This window comes from Balaenoptera physalus (assembly GCF_965194825.1).
Source record: "Balaenoptera physalus genome assembly, chromosome: 4".
In the NCBI taxonomy this organism is placed as follows: Eukaryota; Metazoa; Chordata; class Mammalia; order Artiodactyla; family Balaenopteridae; genus Balaenoptera; species Balaenoptera physalus.
The window spans coordinates 15219649-15241846 of NC_138891.1; the positions used below are offsets into that span (position 1 = coordinate 15219649).

Here is a 22198-nt window from a genome sequence, read left to right on the forward strand (position 1 = left end):
ACTTCCAGTTGAAAAAAAAGATTTCCATGAGGAAATGAGGGGTAGGGAATGATCCAACCTCATTTTTGAGAAGAGGTTGTGAAGTTACTGCTTCTCTCAGGGAGGAAGGAATTCTTGACTGAGAGATCCTTGAAGAGGGAATCCAGACTCAAGAGTGCAAACCATGACTTCTTATGGGTGGAAATATTCTACAACTCATTCACTCAATTCAACATTTATTGGACACCTACTGGCAGTCGGTGCTGGGGTTTGGAAGGATAAAACAACACAATAACATCCCCACCTTGGTGGAGCTTGCATTTCAAAGGGAAGGACAAACAATAAATGAAGGTTTGTCAGGTGGTTGATAAGGGCTCAGGAGAGAAACCGAGGGCTTCCAGCATTTATGAGGTGGTAGTTTTAAGAGCACAGTCGGAGAAAGGCTCACTGAGAAGGCTTTTGAGCCAACACTAGGGAGATGGAGGAGGTCTGAGCCATACCAAGTATCCATGGCGATACTTGTCAAGTGTCCCTGGCAGAGGGTTAGGTGAGTCTTCCTCAGAGGTGAGGGGCTTCGTTCATGTCTGACCTTTTCTCTTTCAGGCAAACAAAGCAGATGCTGTGACCATTGATGGAGGTTTGGTGTTTGAGGCAGGCCTGGCCCCCTACAACCTGAAGCCCGTCGTGGCAGAATTCTACGGGTCAAAAGATGGTGCGTCTTCCGCGGGGACCCAGGTCTCTGTTCTGACACAGCAGCCACAGCGGGAAGCAGGGACTCTGTTGGCATTACACTTGCAGGGAACAAAGCTGCTGGAGTTCTTTAGACTGTGAGAGGCTGTTACCTCTGCTAACTCACGGGGGCTGGGATCTTGGCTCTTTCTGGGAAGCTGTGAACTTGGAGCATCCTGATGGGAATGCTGCTGGTGCTGCTGAGTGAGAGGGGACACGCTGTCCAGAGTCCACTGCCCACCCGGTGGGGTTGCCCATCTCTGGAGACACACAGACCTGGACAGCCTCTCCATGTGCCAAGTCCTCTGCAGGTGCTAGAGAACACAAAGAGTTTGAAGAATGGGGTTTGGGGAGTCGAAGAATGGGGTGCCTGCCATACTTGTCCATGAGTGTCACCAGTGTGTGTGTGAGCACAGTCTGTCTCAATTTGAGTCCAACTTGCAGGGCCCTGGCGAAACCCTGGAGATGCCCTCCATACTTTCCTCCCACACCTTCATCTTCGTTTCCAGGCTGCAGACAGAGAAGGGAGAAAAGCCCGTGGGGAGAGACAGTAAATCTCAATGACTGGAAGCTGTAGGCCCTGTAATAGCTGGTGCAGAAAAAGAACTCAAGTGTATTGCCTTGAAAAGGGGCAGTTTCCTTTCTTCTGTCAATCAAGGGCCTTCCCTTTCCTTTTCTACCTGCTTACCAGGAGATGTTGCAGGTCCTAGGATCCCCCCAAGTTCCATTGCACACACTCTGGAAGATTAGTGGCAATGATGTGGCATCTTCCTTTGGCCCTTCTTTCTCTGCTCCTTTTCAGATCCACAAACTCACCATTATGTCGTAGCCGTGGTGAAGAAGGGCAGCGATTTCCAGCTGAACCAGCTCCAAGGCAAGAAGTCCTGCCACACAGGCCTGGGATGGTCTGCTGGGTGGAACATCCCCATCGGGATACTTCTTCCCTCTGACTCGGTTGAAAAAGGTAAGCTGGCTGGGACGGGGTGCCCTGAGGCAGGGCTCCTACTCCCGGCACCCACGTGGATTCTATCAGGGCCTTACGATCACTATCAGGCGTACAGGTTTCATAAACTCCAAGATGGGGACAACCTGCTTTAAACGTGCGCTGTCTGGGTTTGCTGCACCAGCGAGCCTTGGGAAGTGGCAGCTGAGTCTTTCCTTCTCTCAGCAAAGGAACCCCGGTCTCTGAGCTCCTGGCAGCCCCACATTCACGGTAATCCCAGCAGTTTGGCTTGACAAGGGCCATCGTGGAGGCTAATGAGAAAGGGGAACTCCCTTCCAGCTGCCCAGGAAGGCTCACTGGGGATGATCGCCATACCACCAGCAGTCAGGCCTCAGTGCTGTGGGTGAGGGCTTGGGATGAAGGCGAGAGGGGATGAGTGGACCAGAGCTATGATTTTTTGTGTACTCCAGTCTCTTGTTCAGTTCTGATGAGCCATGGTGAGCCTAGGGTGTCTTTTCAGCCCCTGAAAGATGACAGCCAAATTTTCTGTGCTCTGCAAAAGTGTGTCTTTTTGAGCCCTGCCGACTCTGCAGCATTCATGTTTCACCTGTGTTTGGGGCTGCAGAGGTCAGATGGGGTGCTGCAGCCTGGGCCACAGCTCTGGCCATGTTTGCCCTTTCTTGGGGTTCCTGCTTGCCTCGGTGTCAGACGCTGTTGGACGTCTGTCTGGGCGGTTATGAGGCAGCTGTTGGCATACCCCCGCACCCATGAGGCAAGTTAATCCAAACCCCTCCCATGAATTCCTGGAAGAGGGATCCCCGGGAGCCACCACAGACCCTGGATCAGAAGAGGAGAGGGGTGGGTGGGACCATGTCCTGAGATAAGGAAGGGCTGTCAGGGGTTCCTGCGTGTTTAGAGTTCTGCGGCCTCCCCCACCAACCCCAAGCCTCCGTGTTGGTGAGCTAACCAGGTGAGTGGTGCTGGGGCTGCAGCTTGGTGCTGGGGCTGCAGCTTGGGTCAGTGCAACCCAGCAGCTTTCGCGCCCTGCAGGGAACAGGCTGGGAAGCTGCTCCTGGGCTGGAGTCCCGGGCCCACGCGTGAGCCATCCACGCCCTCAGACCCGGGCACTGTCGGCCACCTCTGCACACCCACTTCCTCATGACAGTCCCGGGCAGTGCATGCAGACCCCTGGGTTCTCACATACGGACACACACACACACACACACACACACACACACACACACACACACACACACGCATGCATGACCAAGGGGCCCCGCCAGCTCATGCCCTGAGGTCCGTGTGTCTCCGTGTTGAGCAGCAACGGCTAAGTTCTTCGCGGGCAGCTGCGTCCCCTGTGTGGATCAGACAGCTTTCCCCAAACTGTGCCAACTGTGTGCGGGGAAGGGGACCGACAAGTGTGCCTGCAACTCCCACGAACCGTACTTCGGCTACTCGGGGGCCTTCAAGTGAGTGGGGCCCCCTTGCTCCTCCTCCTCACTCTGATGATGGGGAAACTAAGGCACAGGGAGTGGATGGGGCCTGCCCCAGACCACCTAGAGTGTCGGTGTGAAACACAGGGTCTCGAGTGCCTCCCACGGCCCACCCTCGTTCCTGCCCGTCCTGAGGGGCAATCTTCTGTGGGGGAGCCCCGCTTGTCTCCCCAGATGCAGGGGTCTGGACCAGGGAGGTCTCTGGGATCCATGGACACAGGCTTGGGCTCCCAGCTGGGCCAAGGGCTAGGAACCCTCCCCAACACCAGCTGCTTCTCTCTGCCTGAGCATCTCCGTGTCAGGGATGCATGCTGCTTCTCCCCACCTCTCTCTCAGCCCCCTGCCTGCAGGCACTTCTCCATACTCCACGCCCTGCAAGAGACATAGCTACTGCTCAAAACCAGAGCAAAACTGGCCGGGAGTCCAAGGCTGTCTAGAGTTTTTATCCTCTATGTAAAAGGCTTTAAACCTTTTTTTTTTTTTTTAATCTGTTGCTTTTGGCTGCCTTCGAAGAGGAAGGTGGTGGGTCCCTCTTTTGCATCCTCCCTCCCCAGAGTTGCCTGGGATGTAGCTTAGGGGGCTCCTGCCTGCTTCAGACCTGGGCTTGGCTGTGGGGATTCAAAGGGTCTTCAGACAGGGCCATCACCTCTGTGAGGACAGACCAAAGCCCGGGAAACTGTGGGTGAAGCCCTGTGAGCCAGTGGCCGGAGCAGAGCCTGGGGAGGGGGGGACTGGGGGAGGGGCGAGGCTGTGTTGTGGACAGTGCCTGACCACAGCTGTCCTGGTCCTCAGGTGTCTGCAGGACGGTGTGGGGGACGTGAGCTTCGTGAGGCACATGACGGTGTTTGGTAAGTGCTGGCCGGAGGAAGAATCCTGTGGGCCACCCTCTGGCCAGAGGAACTCATTCCTTCCTGAGCCGCCTTACATCTAGAGATGGGTGGTGCTAAGATCTTAATGAAATAGGAGAGTTTCTGTATAAAAAACACTTCCACTATTTGTACTTTGTTTAGTGCTCAGTTTGTTCAGTCTATAAATCTACCAAACAAATCTGAGCATTTAAGCATTACTTACCAACTAATAAATCAAGGTTTAATAATCAGATTCTCTTAGTCACTGGAATACCAGTTCCAGATCTAATCACTTTCTCTTGAATGCTTCATTATAAAGGGCTCCTAAATGCTTTAATCACCTTAAGCAAACACAGATTATTATAATGATTTCAGAACTTATTAGCACATCTATAATTAAATCTGTTGCAAAAGCATTACTACCATGGACAAAGATGTATTTCTATGTTAAAAAAAACAAACCTTCCAGACTTTTGGGCAATTTATCAGAAACAAACAAACAAAATAATATTTCAGACAAGTTCAGTTTACAGATTCTGGGTTTTATAACCAATTAAATTTCTATTAGATACAAAACACACTTGTATCACTTAGGATGTTTAAATAAGAGATGTGTATTCTATGCTAGGTTCATTTTTGAAAATGTGTCTGCCACTTCAAGGAGAACTTTGAGCCCTCACTTTTTCCAGGGGCCTTGGTTCCTCGCAGCCTGGTGTCTTTCCCTGACATGGAGCAGAAGTGTAGTGGCTTTGGTCCCTTGCTCAGCCGTTCACAATTCACTGTCCCCTCATTATCACACATTGACCTGGTTTGCTAGCATTTTGGCAATTCATGTGTGTCTTATCATCAACAATTTTAATTAGTGGTGTCACCTATGGGTTTCATCTCCCAGAATCAAGTTGTTCCCGATAGCCGTCATTGTTATTTCCTCTGGCTGCTCAAGTTGGCACAGTTAGGCCAATGGGTAGCATCTTCTAACGCTCACCCTGGAGAACTGAAAACATCCTCACTTTCTGAAAACAACCAATTGTCCGGGACCATCCCAATTTCCCTTTGCTGAAAGTCACATGTCCACTATTATACAAGATCCCTCACTGCCTTTTTTTTTTTTTTAATTATAGGGATAGGAGATGGATCAGCAGGGGTGAGAGGAGGGTGTTTACATTTATTTATTTATTTATTTATGGCTGTGTTGGGTCTTCACTTCTGTGCGAGGGCTTTCTCTAGTTGTGGCAAGCGGGGACCACTCTTCATCGCGGTGCGCGGGCCTCTCACTATTGCGGCCTCTCTTGTTGCGGAGCACAGGCTCCAGACGCGCAGGCTCAGTAATTGTGGCTCACAGGCGCAGTTGCTCCGCGGCATGTGGGATCTTCCCAGACCAGGGCTCGAACCCGTGTCCCCTGAATTGGCAGGCGGATTCTTAACCACTGCGCCACCAGGGAAGCCCCCCTCATTGCCTTTTAAGCAGAAGTTTCTGAGAGACTATCCACTGGGCTGTAGGGTAAATGAGTGTTGATGGTGAGCTGCTGCCACCACTGGGCCCTAGAGGGACTGAGGTGGAAAAGTTATTTCTTTCTGAAGATGTTAGATCATACTGATTCTTTTAATTCTAACATTACCAAACTGTTTAAATTTTTTCTTATAATATAAAGATTTAAAATGTATTTTCTCTGCAACATGCTTGATTAAAATAGAACTATTCACGGGAACTCTAATTGTACTACTCCTTCCCTTTCAATGTGAGATTTTATCAACCTAAGATCTTCTATGTGAGTTTGCTAGGGCTGCCATAACAAAGTACAGTCATCTCTCGGTATCCATGGGGTGTTGGTTCCAGGACCCCTGCAGATACCAACATCTGCAGTTGCTCAAGTCCCTTATATAAAACTGTGCAGGGCTTCCCTGGTGGTGCAGTGGGTGAGAATCTGCCTGCCAATGCAGGGGACACGGGTTCGAGCCCTGGTCTGGGAAGATCCCACATGCCGCGGAGCAACTGGGCCCGTGAGCCACAAGTACTGAGCCTGTGCGTCTGGAGTCTGTGCTCCGCAACAAGAGAGGCCGCGATAGTGAGAGGCCCGCGCACCGCGATGAAGAGTGGCCCCCGCTTGCCGCAACTGGAGAAAGCCCTCGCGCAGAAATGAAGACCCAACACAGCCATAAATAAATAAATAAATAAATTTATTAAAAAAAAAAAACTGTGTAGTATTTGCATATAACTTATGCACATCCTTTAAATCATCTCTAGATTACTTAAATACCTAATACAATGTAAATACTATGTAAATAGTTGCCTGTGTGGCAAGTTCAAGTTTTGCTTTTTGGAATTTCCTGGAATTAAAAAAAAAAATCTTTGATCTGCAGATGTGGAACCCACATCCACTGCAGATATAGTGGACCAACTGTACCGCACACTGGGTGGCTTAAGCAACAGAAGTTCATCGTCTGAGTTCTAGAGGCTAGAATTCCAAGATCAAGCTGTTGGCAGGGTTGGTTCCTCCTGAGGGCTGTGAGGGAGAACCTGTTCCATGCCCTTCCCATGGCTTCTGGTGTTTGCTGGCAATCTTTGGTGCTCCTTGGCTTGCAGTTACATCACCCCAATCTCTGTCTTTCTCTTCACATGGCATTCTCCCTGTTTCCAAATTTCCCCTTTTAGGAAGGACACCAGTCATACTGGATCAGGGGCCCACCACTCCCCACTCCACTATGACCTCATCTTAACTAATCATATTTGCACTGTCTCTGTTTCCAAATAAGGTCACATTCTGAGGTGCTGGGGATTAGGGCTTTAACATATGAATTTTAGGGGGACACAGTTCAGAACACCTTCTAATACCTAGACAAGGGGAACCAAAGAGCCTGTTTTCCTCACACGGTTTTCTGGTCCTTATTTGCACCTATAGAGTGTCCTGACTGGGCCCCTAGGCCTCCGTCTATCCCTCAACCTCTCTGCCACCTTTCCCCAGCAGGCTCTGCCCCCAGCGGGGGGGCTCTGCCGCTTTAGTGGGGGACCTGGATTGTCCTAGCGTGGCGCTGTGTCAGCCACAGACTAACTCAGACTTTGATGAGTTCCCTTAACCCTCTTAGCCTCAGTCTCCTCATCTCTAGAAGGGGATAATCTGGATAATCTACCAGCCTCCCCCAGTCGTTATGAGGATTAAACGAGACAGAGCATGGAGAGCCTTCAGGTCAGTCTTTGGTGTGCTGTGAGCTCTCAGAAAACATTTGCTGTCACTATCCTTGTTAGCAGAGCCTTGGGCCTAGCATGCCTCCCAGCCCTGGGTCTCTCTGCAGTGAGAATGTGTCATTTCATCTCCTGAGGGCTCAGCATCCTCACCTGTATAAAATGTATTTGGAAAAGATTCTCTTTTAGTCCTCCTCAGGCTGTTAAAAAATGATTAAAGAAGACAGTTTAGGTGATACAAACTTCAACACTTCTTGAAGTGGGCAGTCTCCATTCAGAGAACTGCAAAATAGGGCAGAAGGCAGGAAGCTTTGATAGGATAAAGAACAACGAAGAGAAAAATAGATAATATCTGATTGGCTGGGGCCACTTTGCCAAGGGTGAGAAGGAAGAAGGAAGGAAGTATAGAGCCCAGAGTTGGCTTGGCATTGGGGGCCTGGCTGACTGGATAGACTGCATTTCCGGTCAAGCAGAACATTTACAGGCACAGGAAGTTATCTAAGTTTCCGTGGTGACGTGGCATCCCAGGCAGGAGCGGCTCCATCTTGGGCTTAGAAAGTTATTTCAACAAATCCCCAAACAATCTGGGATCCAGGGAGAGGCGGGGACCACACCTCCTTCTCTGCCTGCCATCGGCTCATGTGGGCTTCCCTCCACAGAGAACCTGGCTGACAAGGCTGACAGGGACGAGTATGAGCTGCTCTGCAGGGACAACACCCGGGGGTCTGTGGACGAGTACGAGAGGTGCCACCTGGCCCGGGTCCCTTCCCACGCCGTCGTGGCCCGAAGCATGGGCGGCAAGGAGGACTTGATCTGGGAGCTTCTCAACCTGGCCCAGGTAGCCCCATCCACCATCCTCCCCTCCTGCGTAGGGGGCCCTGCTTGGATTTGGGGCGCTCGCCTTCACTCCCTTCTAGCCACTGTGGAAGTTGTGGGTGTCCAGCACAGCAGGAACCACGCCACATGTCCTCCGCTTCACTGACAAGCCCTCGGTCTGGATACGTGATGGGCAGCAGTGGCCATAAAACTCCCTCCCTTGGCATCATCAACGCCATGGGCCAAAGACTCCACAGAAGCCCCTTGTTGCCCCATTTTATTCTTCTCAGTTGTAAAGAGGTCCTCAGGCTGCAATGCAGGTGCCGTTCCTCCATGAGGTGCTCCCCTCTTACCCCATTGGTGGGGACCCCTCAGCAGCAGGTTCCTGGCCATGAGCATTCTGTGTCCTGTGCTGGCGGCCCTCTCTCCCAGCCCACCCTCATCCGGTCACCTGTCCCATCTCTGTCAGCACCCTCTGCTCAGCACTGGGTGGTCAGAGATGAACTAGACACAGACCTGCCCTTGGGTCACTCACAGACGACTGTGGAAGATATGGTGAGCACATTATACACACAGATAATCACCAGAGGGCACAACCTTGGGGGCATGGATTATGTACTTTGAAGGGACTGATTTGCAGGGCATCTCTGGAAAGGTTCCTGGGCCCCGGGGGTAAGCTGTGGGCACCCCAAGGAAATGTAGGGTTTGCCAGAGAAGGCAACATGCAGAGCCACTGCAAAAGCAAAAAGCAGACATTGCAGAGAGCGTGTGGGTAGGTGTTACCGTCAGCTACCATCAGGAATGGCTTTGGGCCAGTCAGCGGGAGTTATACGCAAAGGGCCCTTCGCTTTTGAGGGGGCCAGAAAGAGGAAGGGACTGCTTGAAGGCCTTCAGTGGCAGGCCTGGGGTGGCAGACGCGCCCAGGACTTCTGATCTCTAGGCTTGATGGTCCTGGATCCACACCTGCTCCAGGATGAAGCCCACCGGAGCCACTTGGGGCAATCAGATGGCCAGCAACAAGGCCACCATCACTGGCTGCCCCATGGGAATGCAGCATAGGAGAGGGGCAGCTGCCTGAGTACCCTTTATGCAGACCTGGGGGCAGCCCCTGGCAGTTTCCCTGAGGCCCACAAAGCAGACAAGCTGGGATTTGCTGGAGGAGATTTGAGAACCCCGTGAGCCACAGGGACTCTGGAGGGCCTTGCCATGGTCTTTACTGTCAGGCACTCACATTTCTCTCGCTTTCTGCTCTGCTTGTCTGGTTTGGGGTTTGTTTTTCCTTTACTTCCTTATGCTAGCCTCCTTCCTTCACTGTTTCTTTTATCCTTTGAACAGGAGAATTTTGGAAAAGACAAGTCAGCAGAATTCCAGCTCTTCGGCTCTCCTCATGGAAAGGACCTGCTGTTTACGGACGCCGCCCTTGGGTTTTTAAGAGTCCCACCTAAGATGGATGCCAAGCTATACCTGGGATACGAGTATTTTTCTGCCATCCAGCATCTAATGAGTGGTGTGTAAGGTCCTGGGGGGGACCTGGAGAGCTTGGGCATGGGGCAGGGTGTGGCCATGGAGGTTTTCCTGGTGCCCGCAAGCCTCACCTCACCCAACCTTCACTGGCCTGCAGGGCCCAAGGGAGCTACCACCTGCATTGGGTTCATGCAAGGATTTTCTGCTGAGCTGGGGAAAAGGCCTGAATTAGGGGGTCACAAAAGGCTTTGAAAGACCTTCAGATTACAGGCAACTTGAAGTAATGATGGTCCTGGCTCCCTTGTGTGAACCAGGGTTGCCCCACCCTGCAGTAGGTCTGTTTGACAGGGAAAATAGCCCATCCTAAACTGCAGTGGGAACACAGCCTCTGCCACCATCAGGAGCAGAGCTAGAATTTCAGAGGGTTTTAATCCAGTGCCTGCTTTCCTTTGGATCCCCATGGTTTATTTCTTCCTTCCTTCCTTCTTTCCTTTCCCCACCCCCTTCACTTAGTTAACCAGTAGTTATGGAGCATCTACCAAAGCCACTGAGATTGATGTGGGCGTCAGAGCAAGCAGGCCCACCCAGAACAAATGACACTGGCTTCCAACTGGGGGATGCTCCCTGGATGGGAGAACCCCGTCCTGGAAGAGAAAACCCCAGAAGGCCCTGAGCTGGGCTGGTGCTCAGAGAGGCCTCCCCTGGGGAGGTGACATCTGAGTAGGGGAGGTCAGGAGGGGGCTGGCTCTGCCTTCACTGCTCTTTCTGGGAACCGAGTTCGCCATTTCTCCTGGGAGGTGATAGGCGGGAATGAGCGGTGACATGGGCATGAGACACTGCTGCCAACTCTGGTGTTGGGCAGCGGCTCGGAAGCCAGTGGCGCTAACCGCCCCCTCCCCTCCCCCATCTGGGGGCTTCCTTTGGATCCCTGGCTCTTCTCCATCAGACCTAGGGGCAGAAGACCCCCAGAGGGTGATATGGTGTGCAGTGGGCCAGCACGAGAAGGCCAAGTGTGACGAGTGGAGTGCCCTGAGCGGTGGCATCTTGAAGTGCACCGCGGAGGAGACCACCGAGGGCTGCATCGCCGCTGTCGCGGTAAGGAGGGCCCCGCTCCTGCAGTTGGGCTCTGACACCCGGACACGCGGCGCTTCTGCGAGTCTGGCGGTGAAGCCCCCTTCCCGGATGTCTTCCCATCAGCTGTGAGGCCGAGACGCACCTGTTACGCGCTGCCTTCCCCCACCCCCCACCCCCAACTCTCCAAAGCCCCACCCCGCTGCTCCCACAGGCCCCTGCTGCTCGGGGCCGGCGGAAACAGGGCAGCCCAGGACCCAGACTCCTTAGGAGCTCAGCTCTGGAGCCCAGGGATCTCTGAGGGGTCCTGCCTAGGAAGCTGGGTGACACCCCAGGGTGTGGTCAGCACCCCTGTGGATTGGGAAAGCAAATCAACCTTTCCAGTTCTCTGGGCAGGTTCAGTTTTTTTTCTGGTGATAAAATTATTACATGCTGGAAAAGAAATGAAAAATAAATGATATCATTTACAACTTCATAACTTAGAAATCATCACCACATAATTTCTGAGTTATGATGTTGTGTTGGTATTAACCGTCCATTTTCTCTATGAGCAGACAATATTTTTGAGATTAGAAAATAATAAATTTATAAATAAAAGATTGAAAAAATGACAAACTTAGGAGACTACAATTTTTCTTAAGAAAGAAGATCTAATTTTGGTAAACGTCCCTGGGACCAACTTCTAAGATTAAAGTCTTGCTATTTATACAGTCTCCTAAATTTGTCAATTATAAGAATTAAATGAATTTGAGTGCTTGTAACATTGCCTGGCATATAATAAGCAGTCTATAAATGTTAACAGTTGTTATTATGATTTCAATTCTTGAGCACAATTGGTGCACTTGCTTAGGTAATGAAGTATTCATTTAAAATATGTTTTTAATGGCCACATAATAGTCCACCAAATATTTATTCAACCAATTTCTAAATGTCTATATCTGAATGGTTTCCAAATCCTTTGCTGTTATAAATAATACGGGATTGAAGATTTTTATTCTATACCCATCAATATTTCTAAGTATATCTTTAATATTAATGACAGTGAATATGTCTGGAGTTACTTACTATGTGCCATGCATATGTATGAGCTCTTAACTTGTATTAACTCATTTATTCCTCATGATGAGCCTATGAGGTAGATTTTGCACCCATTTTGTGTATGAAAAAAACATACCTAGAATAGTATTTAGGGATGTGTCCTTTGGAGTAGTCAGATCCTGGAGGCTGACACATTCCATAGTGGTTATGAGCAGAAGCTAAGGAATTAAACTACCTAAGTCTTAGTGACCATCTATTGGATAAATTACTTAGCTTCTCTCTGCTTCAGTTAACTAAGGTATAAAAGGGGGAGAATTATAGTACCTACTGGGTTCTGTGAGGGAGTACAAGAGGAAATCATTGTAAAGTGTTTAGAAAAGGGCCTGGCACATAGTAGGGGCTTGATAAGCTTTTGCTTCTATAGTTACTACTGTTTTAAGATAGATTTCTAGAAGAGCAATTAACAGCGGAAGAGCAAATAGTGTGCCCGTGTCTGTGTGTTTGTTTCTTGATGACCTTATCTATGAATATAAGTACACATTTTTTTGTCTGTGTTGTTGGAAAAGTTCATTGATTAAAATCATGAGTTAATTACTAATGAATTATTAATTAGAGTAGAGTACTAATGGGGTTATAAGAACAGAATTGAACTCTGCCAGACGGAAGGAAACGTGTTCCATAGAAACAGATTAGACACATAACCTGAGTCTCATTGTCGAGTGAGTGACAATGGTCACAAAAAAAGTGTAGTGATGGCATGTCCAGTACTCAGAACGGGGTCTCATGCGAGGGCACAGAGATGACCAGGGAGCATGACCTGGGTTGTGTGCTTGCTTCTGGGTTAACAGGCTAAAGGTATGTCCAGTTTTCTAAACCCTGTGTTTATGTGGCAGCAGAAGCTTTGGGTCATACACCATTTGGTTTATCACAAGGACGTGTGACATGAAGCCAATGAGATGGAAACCTCTGAGGGTGAGACAGGATAACAGACTCACTGTTGTGCTATTGGTTTATTTCTTAACTTCAGAAAGGAGAGGCTGATGCCACGAGCTTGGATGGAGGCTTCATCTACACAGCGGGCAAATGTGGTCTGGTGCCTGTCCTGGCAGAGAACTACTGTAAGTGGAGGGGAGGGTCTCTGTGTTTTCTTCCGTCTGGGCTATGGAAAGGTGAGGAAATAATTCAGTTCAATGAGGAAATAATTCAGTTCAGTTAACTGTTCAGTTAACAGTTGAGTTAACTGTTAACAGAAAGGTGAGGAAATAATTCAGTTCAGTGTGGCAATAACAATAGCTGTTATCTGGAGTGTAGGGAGCTAGTAGATAACATCTATCTTCCCCAGAGTCAGAACCAGTTAAGATATAGATGCGGAACTTAGGCAGAAAGAAATCAAAATAAAACCTTTATTACCGAAAGAGTGATATTGGAGGGCATGGCATAGAGCTGGCCATGGGGCTTGTCAAATTGTCCTTGAGTTAGAGTCACCCACCAATTCAGGAAGACAGGTCTGCTGGCAGACCGCATGCTGAGGGCAGAGGGAAAACACATTCTGCAATAGATGAGGCGATCGAAACCACCCTCTCCCCATTCTCTTCAACAAAGAAAGAGCCACAGGTGCCTAGATCCTTTTGCCAAATTTACTAATCCAAAATTAGCTCACCCAAGCTGCACTGGGACATTGAGGGATGGGGCCACAAGGTCATGGTCTTTGTGGGGATCCATCCACTTGGAAAAATAAAGCCAGGGGAAAAGAGGATTTCATCACTATTTGTTAAATGCCTCATCTGCTATGCAGTGAGTGAGAAACCATATGTTATCCTTCAAAACAAAACAACTCTATGAAGTAAATAGTGGTATCTCCATTTTGCAGGTATAAAAACTAAGGCTTGGGGAAGTTGAATGATGTGTCCAAGGTAGAATAAAGACTGCAACCAGGTCTTTCTGACCCATGGGCTGGATCCTTCCCCTCCAACACAGCATGACTATAAGGATTGTCTACACAGCCCAGAGCTCTGAAGGGAAGAATGTCCGTATGCCTAGAATCACACAGCAAATCGAAAGGATCTCTGTCGAGGTCTTCAGTGGCTTCTGTTCCCCACCCCACCCCCTTCAGTGAGCATCTCATTTTCTTTCTCTGTAATTCCCCGAGTGTTGGGCATGTTCTGGGATGGAACCTAATGTTCCAGTGGCAAAGGTCAGGAGAGAGGAGGTGAAATAGGACTGCAGGATCTCGGCTTGTTGATGGCCAATGATAAACTGCTTAGCTAGCGTTTCTCATTTTATTCTTGACTATTGAGACTGAGAAAGTCAGGACTCGAGTAATGTGAGAATTTAATGACCTGTACCTTAATTCTTTTTCTTTTTAGTGTCTCAAGATGGCAAAGAGCAGCTTGGGTCTAAGTGTGTGAACACACCTGTGGAAGGTGAGTCAGAATCAGTAACACTGGGGCTCAAAGGTAAAGGCCTGTTGTCAGGGAGGGAGTGAGGAAAGCCTTACAAATAAATCAAAGTTATTAGAGTTGTTAAACAAACAAATAAAAGAGAGAGAGAGAGACAGAGAGATGACCCTGCCGCAGTCCCTCGTGAAGGAGCAGGTCTATGGTGGGGTGTGTCACAGTGGACAGAGGGCTCCTGCTTGTACCGCCTCTGCGCACTCCGCTCAGCAGTCCTCTAGAACACGGACATCGCTGGCCGCATCACATCGATGGGAAAGTGAGGCTCAGGGACGGTGTGACTTGCCCGGGGCCCCACAGCCGGGAAGTGGCTGCACCTGGGTTTGAGCAGAGGCGCCGTGACTGGAACCCCTCTGCCCTTCCTGACCCACCGCAGTGCTCCCTGTCACATACCGCCACCCACCTCTGCACCGGGGCAGGAGCCCGTTGCTGACGTTTCTGGGGCCCAGTGGATGCCTCGGAGGAGGAGGAGGGGAGTCATAGATGCTGCTGCTGAAGAGGAGGGGGATGAAAATGAAATCAGCCCTCTAGCTTTTAGTGGCCAGCTTTGAATAGCTGGGGAGTCGACCTCCTCTTCAGAATAGGAGACCAGGTGACAAGTTTTCCCATCTGTGTCTCCCCATGGGCAGAGAGGTTCTGTGTCTGTCCCTGAGGTACCTAGTCTTGGGCACTGGCTGGAGCAGTGGTCCTCTAGGTAGTGCGGTGTCTGGACCAGCAGCATCAGCGTCGCCTGAGAACTTGTGAGATGCAAGCGTTCTTGAGTCTGACCGCAGGTCTGCTGAGGTCCAGGATGGGGCCGCTGCTCCGTGTTTTAACAAGCCCTCGGGATGATTCTGATGCATATTAAGCTTTGAAAACCATTGTGATGGAGGATCTTGAGATGAAGACAAGTGCTCACCTGGGTTTGGAATTTCTTATGAGACAGGAGAGCTGCAGGAGGTGGGCGGGCACACAAGCTTGGGGTCATGAGGCCCTGCACCGCCCACCTCCACAAAGGCCTCAGGGGTGCAAAGCCGCTCACCCTGCGGCAGCTGCCCTTTGTTTGCAGTAGGACCACAGCCCTGGGATAAACTGTCCCTCTTCCCTCTCTGCTTTCATGGCTTTCTGTCTTCTCTGAATTGGATCTGTATCCTCAACTCTAAGGGCTGGCATTTCGTTGTTCTGATTATAGAATACGTAAAGTCAGAAAGAATTCTAATTGATTCACAAGTGATTGAAATTTCCAGGAACTGCAGCGATGTACAAATGTAGGTCAATGAGGATGCTTGGAAGACGGTTCAGGGTGATGGAGAAAGTTAGACTGGAGTAGAGATGGAGAGGGTTAATCCCAAAGCCACATACACACACACCAGATGACAATAAATCATGCCATCTGTGCAGAAATTGTTACAGCTCAAGAAAGGCACTGTAACAGTATTTGGCCGCCGGAATGGCGTAATAGAACCCGGTCTGATAGGCAAGAGCTTGCGGTGGCCTCAGGAGAATCTGCTTTACCAAGAAAGGGGCTCTGGTACTGCTTCTGCCATTAGCAACATGGCTGGAAACCTATCCACATAACCTCCCCTTCCCATTCCTAACGTACAGTGTGCTCATATTAGCATTACTGTTACCATTTCACTGAGGAGAAATTTAGAATCCTAGATGCTAAGCAACTTGTCTGAGATCAGTTAGTAACTGGTGAGGCAGGTCTTCCACTGCCATGTTGATTCCCAACTTTTCCAGGCATGAATATATAGACACCTCAACCACAACAGCAAGAAAGTGTGTGTGTGTTGGGGGTGGTGGGAGTGGTGGTAGTGAACCACATTACCCATGATTCCAGTCTCTAAACTCGGCCTTGCAGTTTAGGCCTTACTCAACAAGCAGGATTCTGTTACACTCTACTGCAATAGGAATACATCAAGTATCAATGGTGTTCCCATAACAATCAGGAACAAGAATGCCCACACCCACCAAAGATATTTGACATTATTTTGTAAGTGAATGCAGAAAGATAAGAAAAAGATTTAAAAAAATATTGGGGAAAGGAAGAGATTAAATTGTCATTATTAGAAAATGGTATTATGGTAAACCTAGAAAATCAGAGACTTGACTTTAAAAAAGAAGTCATTAAAGCTCTTTCTTTTGGACTTCTATTCAACAGAAATATTTAAACAGGTGCACACTCCATACAAAGATTTATTTAGATAAGTGATTTTTAATAGGGAAAAATGGGTCACAACTTAAATGCCCACCAGTAGGGGGATTATAAAACACCGTACTTCTATACAGTGGACATAACTTAGATTCAACTAATAAATAGAATGAGACAGCCATATCTATTTCTACTGAATCAAAAAGGGATATCATTGAGGAAGAATAAAGCACTGGCAGAAAAGAATGCTCTGGCAGGATTCTGTTGAAAAAGTATGAAGTGTGTGTGTAAATACCTGTGAGTGTATGCCTGTAGACATATCTGGAGAGCAGTAGAGTCGCTCTGTTTGGCTGAGTACCTAACAATGATGGTTACTGGGAGGATCTGCTAGAGCAAGGTGAGGGCTTCAAGCTCTTCCCCCTCCCCTGGGAGAGCGGCAGGCAGCAGCTCTGCAGTACATTTTGGGAGCGCCCTGGAGGTACTGAAATTGCATCTTGGTATCTCTGTTGCAAGGTTATTACGTCGTGGCAGTGGTCAAGAAGTCAGATGCTGACCTCACCTGGAACTCTCTGCGAGGCAAGAAGTCCTGCCACACTGCAGTTGGCACTTCTGCAGGCTGGAACATCCCGATGGGTTTCATATACAACCAAACTGGGTCCTGTAAATTTGGTAAGTGTGCTCTGAGTGGTGGTGCGGCAGCCCCTTCCTTGGGCCTGTGCCTGTGTAGGGGAGAAATTCAGTTCAGTGAATGGCATAAGTGGATGGTGTGGACAAGGGCTGGACAGCCATGTGGGCGAGCTTCACATCTCCTTAGCAGGACCCCCCTTTCTCCTCGCCCATTGCTTCTGAGGGAAGTGGTTTGGCCCAAAGGGCAGATCTCAGGGAAATACGCTACTCTTTATGTCTTTCAAATCTGGCTCAGGGAAGAGGCCTGGGTTGCAAAGCAAGAGTGCGGCGTAGGGGTGCACATGTGATATGTGTGCGTGTTTGTGTGTATGTGTTGTTTTGCCACATAAACTGAATTGGCTGCTTTCTTAATTGAAAACCTTACACCAGTAAGTCTTTGAGTGCTTTAGCATTCACTTTCACCCTCACCTCTCTTAAATTTCCATATTAGTCATTTCAGCAACACTCTTGCCAATACCTAAAAGGCTCCTGCTCCCCTGCTTTCCCCACCCATGTGACAAATCCGAGCCCTGCAGGAACCCCATCACCCGCTCTCTTGGCCCTCTGCACCTGATCAGCTGAACGCAGCTGGAGAATGTCGCAGGGCAGAGCAGTTCATTCCATGGAGATGCTCCAGCTGCTGACCCCAGCGCCCCCTGCTCTGCCCTGGCGCTCACGAGTACCCCCACTGATCCTCTGCTCCACACCCACACTTCCCAGTAATTATCCTAATGTCCTAGTTGTCCGTACACCTCCATCCCACGCTTACCTACCTATCACCCTTTCTGAGCACATGATCTCATCTGCACCTGCAAGAGATACTTCAAACCCTCAGGAAGGTTCTCATCAACACCCCACCGCCAAAGCTGGGGGCTCCTGCTGGCTGCACCTGCTCAGCTTCCCTCTACAACGCAGCCCGTCCTCCTACCTGCACTTGGCTGTGGGCCCTGCCTCGCCCCTCCCCAGAGCTGCACCCTGTTACTACCTCTTCCTCTGGTATGTCCAACAATTTCTTTCAGCATGTGAACGCACCCAGTGTCTTCCACCTTTAAAAACCCTCCCTCTCCCCACATTCCCCTCCAGCTCCTGCCTCCTTTTTCTCCCCTTTATGGCCAGACCTCTTAAGATCATGGTCTCAGCCACTCACCCCACTCACGGCTGCACTCCCTGCCCTCTGGCTCCTCCGCCTTGTTCCACAGGGAGAACTCTGGTCAAGGCTACCGGGACCTCCATGTTGCTTAACTGGAAGGATGGGCTCCAGTCTGTGCTTCCATGACCTTTCCTGCTTCAGATCACCTTAAACCACCATCTCCTGGCTTTTGTGAAAACACACTGGCTTCTTTTTACTCCTACCCCTACAAAGTCCCTTTCCCAACCTGGTTAATAAATGTTTGAGTTGCTGAAAGCAACTTTTTTCCCCACTCTAAACTCAACCCCCAAGCCCTCACATCCATGCCTATAGCCTAGATGACGATCTAAACAAACGTTATACGTACAAAGCTAGGCACATAGAAAGCACTAGATAAATGTTTGCTGCTGTACTATTATTGTGTCTATATGCTGATAACTGTCAAGTTGTTGTCCCTGGCACAGACCTCTCCTTGATCTCCAAACCTATGTATATTGAACTGCTTGTTTGACATTATCTAGTCCAGTATTTCAAAAAGTACATTAAACTCAGCCTGTACAACATGGAATGCATCATCTCAGCCGAGCCTGGTCCTGCTCCAGAGCTGCCTAGCTTGGTGGAGGCCCCCCCAACACAGTCCATCCACTGGCCCCAGCTGGAAATGAATCTGCCATGCACCACACACCTGTCCATCACCAGTGATATCAGCTTCTCCTCCTTCCACGTAGCTCCTCCCTCCCCTTTGTGCTACTTCAAGCTGCCCTCATGTCCCCTGGACCCCTGCAGTAGCCTGCTGCCTGCACCCCACATCTGTCCTGGCTCACCCTGCTGCTAGACCCCTGGCCCAACATTGTCTAAAGCCCGTCAGAGGCTCCCCATTTCTCTACGAATAAAGAACAAAAAGTACACAAAGGTGTAAAATATCACATGTGGTCTGGACCCTGACCCCTCCCACTCACTGGACCACTGGGTGGTCCAGGCCCAATGGCCTCCAGTAAGCTCTCTGTGCTGTTTGCCCCCTCCCCCAACCCCTGCCCTAGGCCTTTGCAGATCCTGCTCCCTGTCTGGAAAACTCGTCCCTTTGCCCTTCACTTGGGTAATTCCTATTCATTCTTCATCTCTCCACTTGAGGCCTCTCCCTGACTCCCAGGTCTGCACCACGTTCCTTTATCTGTAGCCGTGGAACCATGTTCTTTTTCCCAGAGCACGGTGGGGAAACACAATGATGGGGAAACATGAATTCACTGGCATGGCTACTTGAGTCGTGACTGTCACCACAGAAACTTGGGGTCCAGGAGGGCGGGGCTTGTGTGGTTTCCTCACCAGAGTGCCCTGGGGCTCAACACAGGGGTGGGCAACTGGGCCTCTTGGGCCCCTTCCTGGCCTTCGAGTCATGATGGCAGACCTTGTAAAGATGGACAAGGGCAGTAGAGATCGGAAAGCATACAGGACAGGTTCAACCACCCAGGACTTCCAATTTTGTCCACTCTGTGTCCACCCATCCATGCCACTGACCTGTGCTGGGACTTCTGTGATCTCAAAGACCCTTGTCCCAGCTTCAGCCAGGCCCCCTTCACTTTGCTCCAGCTGCAACCTTTTTTTTTTTTTTAATTCCATAAGGTTCTTGTTTCTAATCATATGGTACTAAATACCTGAGTGTGTCTTTATGTCACTCAGGCAATTTTAGGAACAAAGTCTGAGGCTTTCTTGCCAACACAGGCAGGAAGAGCTGACCTCTCGTGTCCTCCTGCGCAGATGAATTCTTCAGTCAAAACTGTGCCCCTGGGTCTGATCCAGCGTCCAGTCTCTGTGCCCTGTGCAATGGCAGCAGCACGCCAGCCCACACGTGTGCTCCCAACAGCCACGAGGCATACTACGGCTCGAGTGGGGCGCTCAGGCAAGTAGCCTCTGTCCACCACCTTTCACTTTGGCACCAGCCTGGTGAACTTCTTGCCCTTTCACCTTTCTCATCATCCCACCATCTGGGTGCTGCATTTAGGAGGAGCCAGAATTAGAGAACAGAACTGCAGATTCCCAGGGGCCCTGAGGACTCAAGCCCGGCCCCTTCCTGGAGCACTCTTGGGCAGAGCCAGCGGACTCGGGGCACCTGGGGAGAGGCCAGACTGATGGACACAGGTCACAACCCTGCTTCTACTTTTGATCTGTCCTTCTGTGTGATTGTGGACAAGTCACAGGATCTTTCAGAGCCCCAGTTTAAGATCAAAGGAAGGACACTGGATACATGCTTCTTACACCTGGTCGAAGAGTGTGTTTAAAAACACATATTCCTGGGCTCCTCCATCCATTCAAGAAATATTTATTGAGCACCTAGTATGTGACAGGCACTGTTCTAAGTAGAGAGGTTAGAGCAACAGCAAGACACACGGGCTCTGAGTCTCGTGGGGAGAGTAAGACAACAAACACATAAAGCATAATCACTTCCTGACTGTGATAAGTGCTGGCGGGGGGGTGGGTGACCAAGGGGGGTGATATGGCAGTGACTCAGGGACAATCTTAGAAAAGGTGGTCAGGGAAGGCCTCAGGATCAGAGGGGCCATGTGAACTGAGGGTTAAATGTTGAGAGGGAATCAGGCCTGAGAAAATCTGGAGAAGAGTAATCCAGGAAGAAGGAACAGCAAGGACAAAGGCTGGGGCTGGACAAATGATGCCATATTTGAGGCCGGGGAAGGTGCCAGAGTAGAGCATTGGGAGGGAGGGGATCAGGTGAGGGAGGAGGCTGGAGCTGCAGGCATTGGCTGTCTCGGTGCCTTGTGGGCCTGGTTAAGGAGGTAGAGTTAATTCTCAGTATGAAGGGCACTCTGTGGAGTTAGGGTGGTGTGGAGAACGCGTGAGCCTCTAGAAAGGAGCCTTCTATTCATCACACTGCCAGACTGCTTTGTCCCTCCCTCTCCAAAGTTTTGTCACTTTCATAAGCCGTGCATAAATTACATATTTTCACAGATCCCACTACAAAAATATATGCTGAACATTAAACCTAAGCTAAAATAGTTGAACTTCTCTTTACACTGGGAGGTACGTTGGTATTAGGGTCCATGGTCCCATTTTGGTATGATTACAGTAGAATCACAGAGACCTAGAATTCTGTCCTCGGAGTTCTATCCAGAACCACGCAAGTTCCAAAGTGAAGATGAGCACAAAAAGAACAGTCTTAGCTCTAGACATCTCATTCTGCCTGCCACCACCTGCCTGCCTTTTCACTCCTTCTAGCTTCCCGGCTCCACCATTCCTACTGACCTGAGGTCCGTTGATCCTGTTCACACCCACCCTCATGTCCTTTTCCCCCTCCGGATGCAGCATACATTCCACAGCCAACTGTGATAATTATTCCCCTGGGCACATCCGCAAATGCCGGTCATCTCTCCTGGCTGAACCTCGACCTGGGTTGGGTGCAACATTCTACTTCGGTGCCAGCGCCTCCAGGCTGACTGGCCTCCCTTTAAAGTAATGCGAACCCAGCTCAGATGAGCCAGAAGTCTCTAGTCCATGGCTACCCCACGCTCCTACAAGACCATTCCATACTCTTTCCTCTCCTCAATCCTCCAGCACTTCTTCCTCCATCTATCACACCTTTGTTTCCTATTTCACCTGAGAAAATTGAAGCAATCGAAAGAGAAACTCCACAACGTCCCACTGCCACATCTGCCGAGTGCTGGCGTGTGTGACCCTGGACGCTGCCCTCCCTCCTTTTACTGGGGAGGAGCAGGCCATCTCCTCGCCAAGCCCAGCCCTGCACCTGCAGCAATTGTCTCCCGGCGTCAGGCAGCTCCCTCAAGGGTGTTGCCCCAGCGCTCCTCCCCTCTCTCTCCTGTGTTCTCGCATCTTATTCTCTAAGGGATCATTTCCATCAGCATACAAACATGCTGATGTTTTCTCATCTTAAACATAAAGAAATAAGTAAAACTTCTCTTGATCTCACTTTCCTCTGCAGCAGCTTTCCATTTCTCTCCTCTTTACAACAAAATTCCTTGAAGGAGGATATTTTAATGTCCTTGCTCAGTTCACTTTCTCTCCTTTCAATCTCCCCAAAGCCTAGTTTAAGATTCTGTTCACCTCCCCCACCCCAACCAGTGGAGTTGGTTTTATTATTGTATTTAAATTATCTACAGAAAACATTCCTCCTTACTGTTGGCACGTGGGACGACTACTCCCACCACACATCCCCCCTCCCCACCTCCCAACCCCCCTCCCGCGTACACCACCACCCACCACGCAGCTGAAACTGCACTTTTAAAT

General features: G+C 49.8%; 1 protein-coding gene across 2 annotated transcripts in view; it reads left to right on the plus strand.

Annotated features, from left to right (window-relative positions):
* The window catches only part of LOC309659478 (inhibitor of carbonic anhydrase-like), a 59910-nt gene that overhangs the window by 26415 nt on the left and 11297 nt on the right, over nucleotides 1-22198 (plus strand). The window contains exons 3-13 of one of the 2 annotated variants that reach the window (XM_082459294.1): nucleotides 583-691; nucleotides 1511-1672; nucleotides 2973-3120; nucleotides 3937-3992; nucleotides 7833-8011; nucleotides 9325-9496; nucleotides 10400-10548; nucleotides 12590-12680; nucleotides 13929-13985; nucleotides 16663-16818; nucleotides 19700-19841. In XM_082459294.1, coding sequence (XP_082315420.1) covers nucleotides 583-691; nucleotides 1511-1672; nucleotides 2973-3120; nucleotides 3937-3992; nucleotides 7833-8011; nucleotides 9325-9496; nucleotides 10400-10548; nucleotides 12590-12680; nucleotides 13929-13985; nucleotides 16663-16818; nucleotides 19700-19841 — 1421 coding nt within the window. Of the gene's footprint in view, nucleotides 1-582; nucleotides 692-1510; nucleotides 1673-2972; nucleotides 3121-3936; nucleotides 3993-7832; nucleotides 8012-9324; nucleotides 9497-10399; nucleotides 10549-12589; nucleotides 12681-13928; nucleotides 13986-16662; nucleotides 16819-19699; nucleotides 21237-22198 lie in introns of those variants that run through there. The other variant, XM_082459293.1, reaches the window with a different exon arrangement.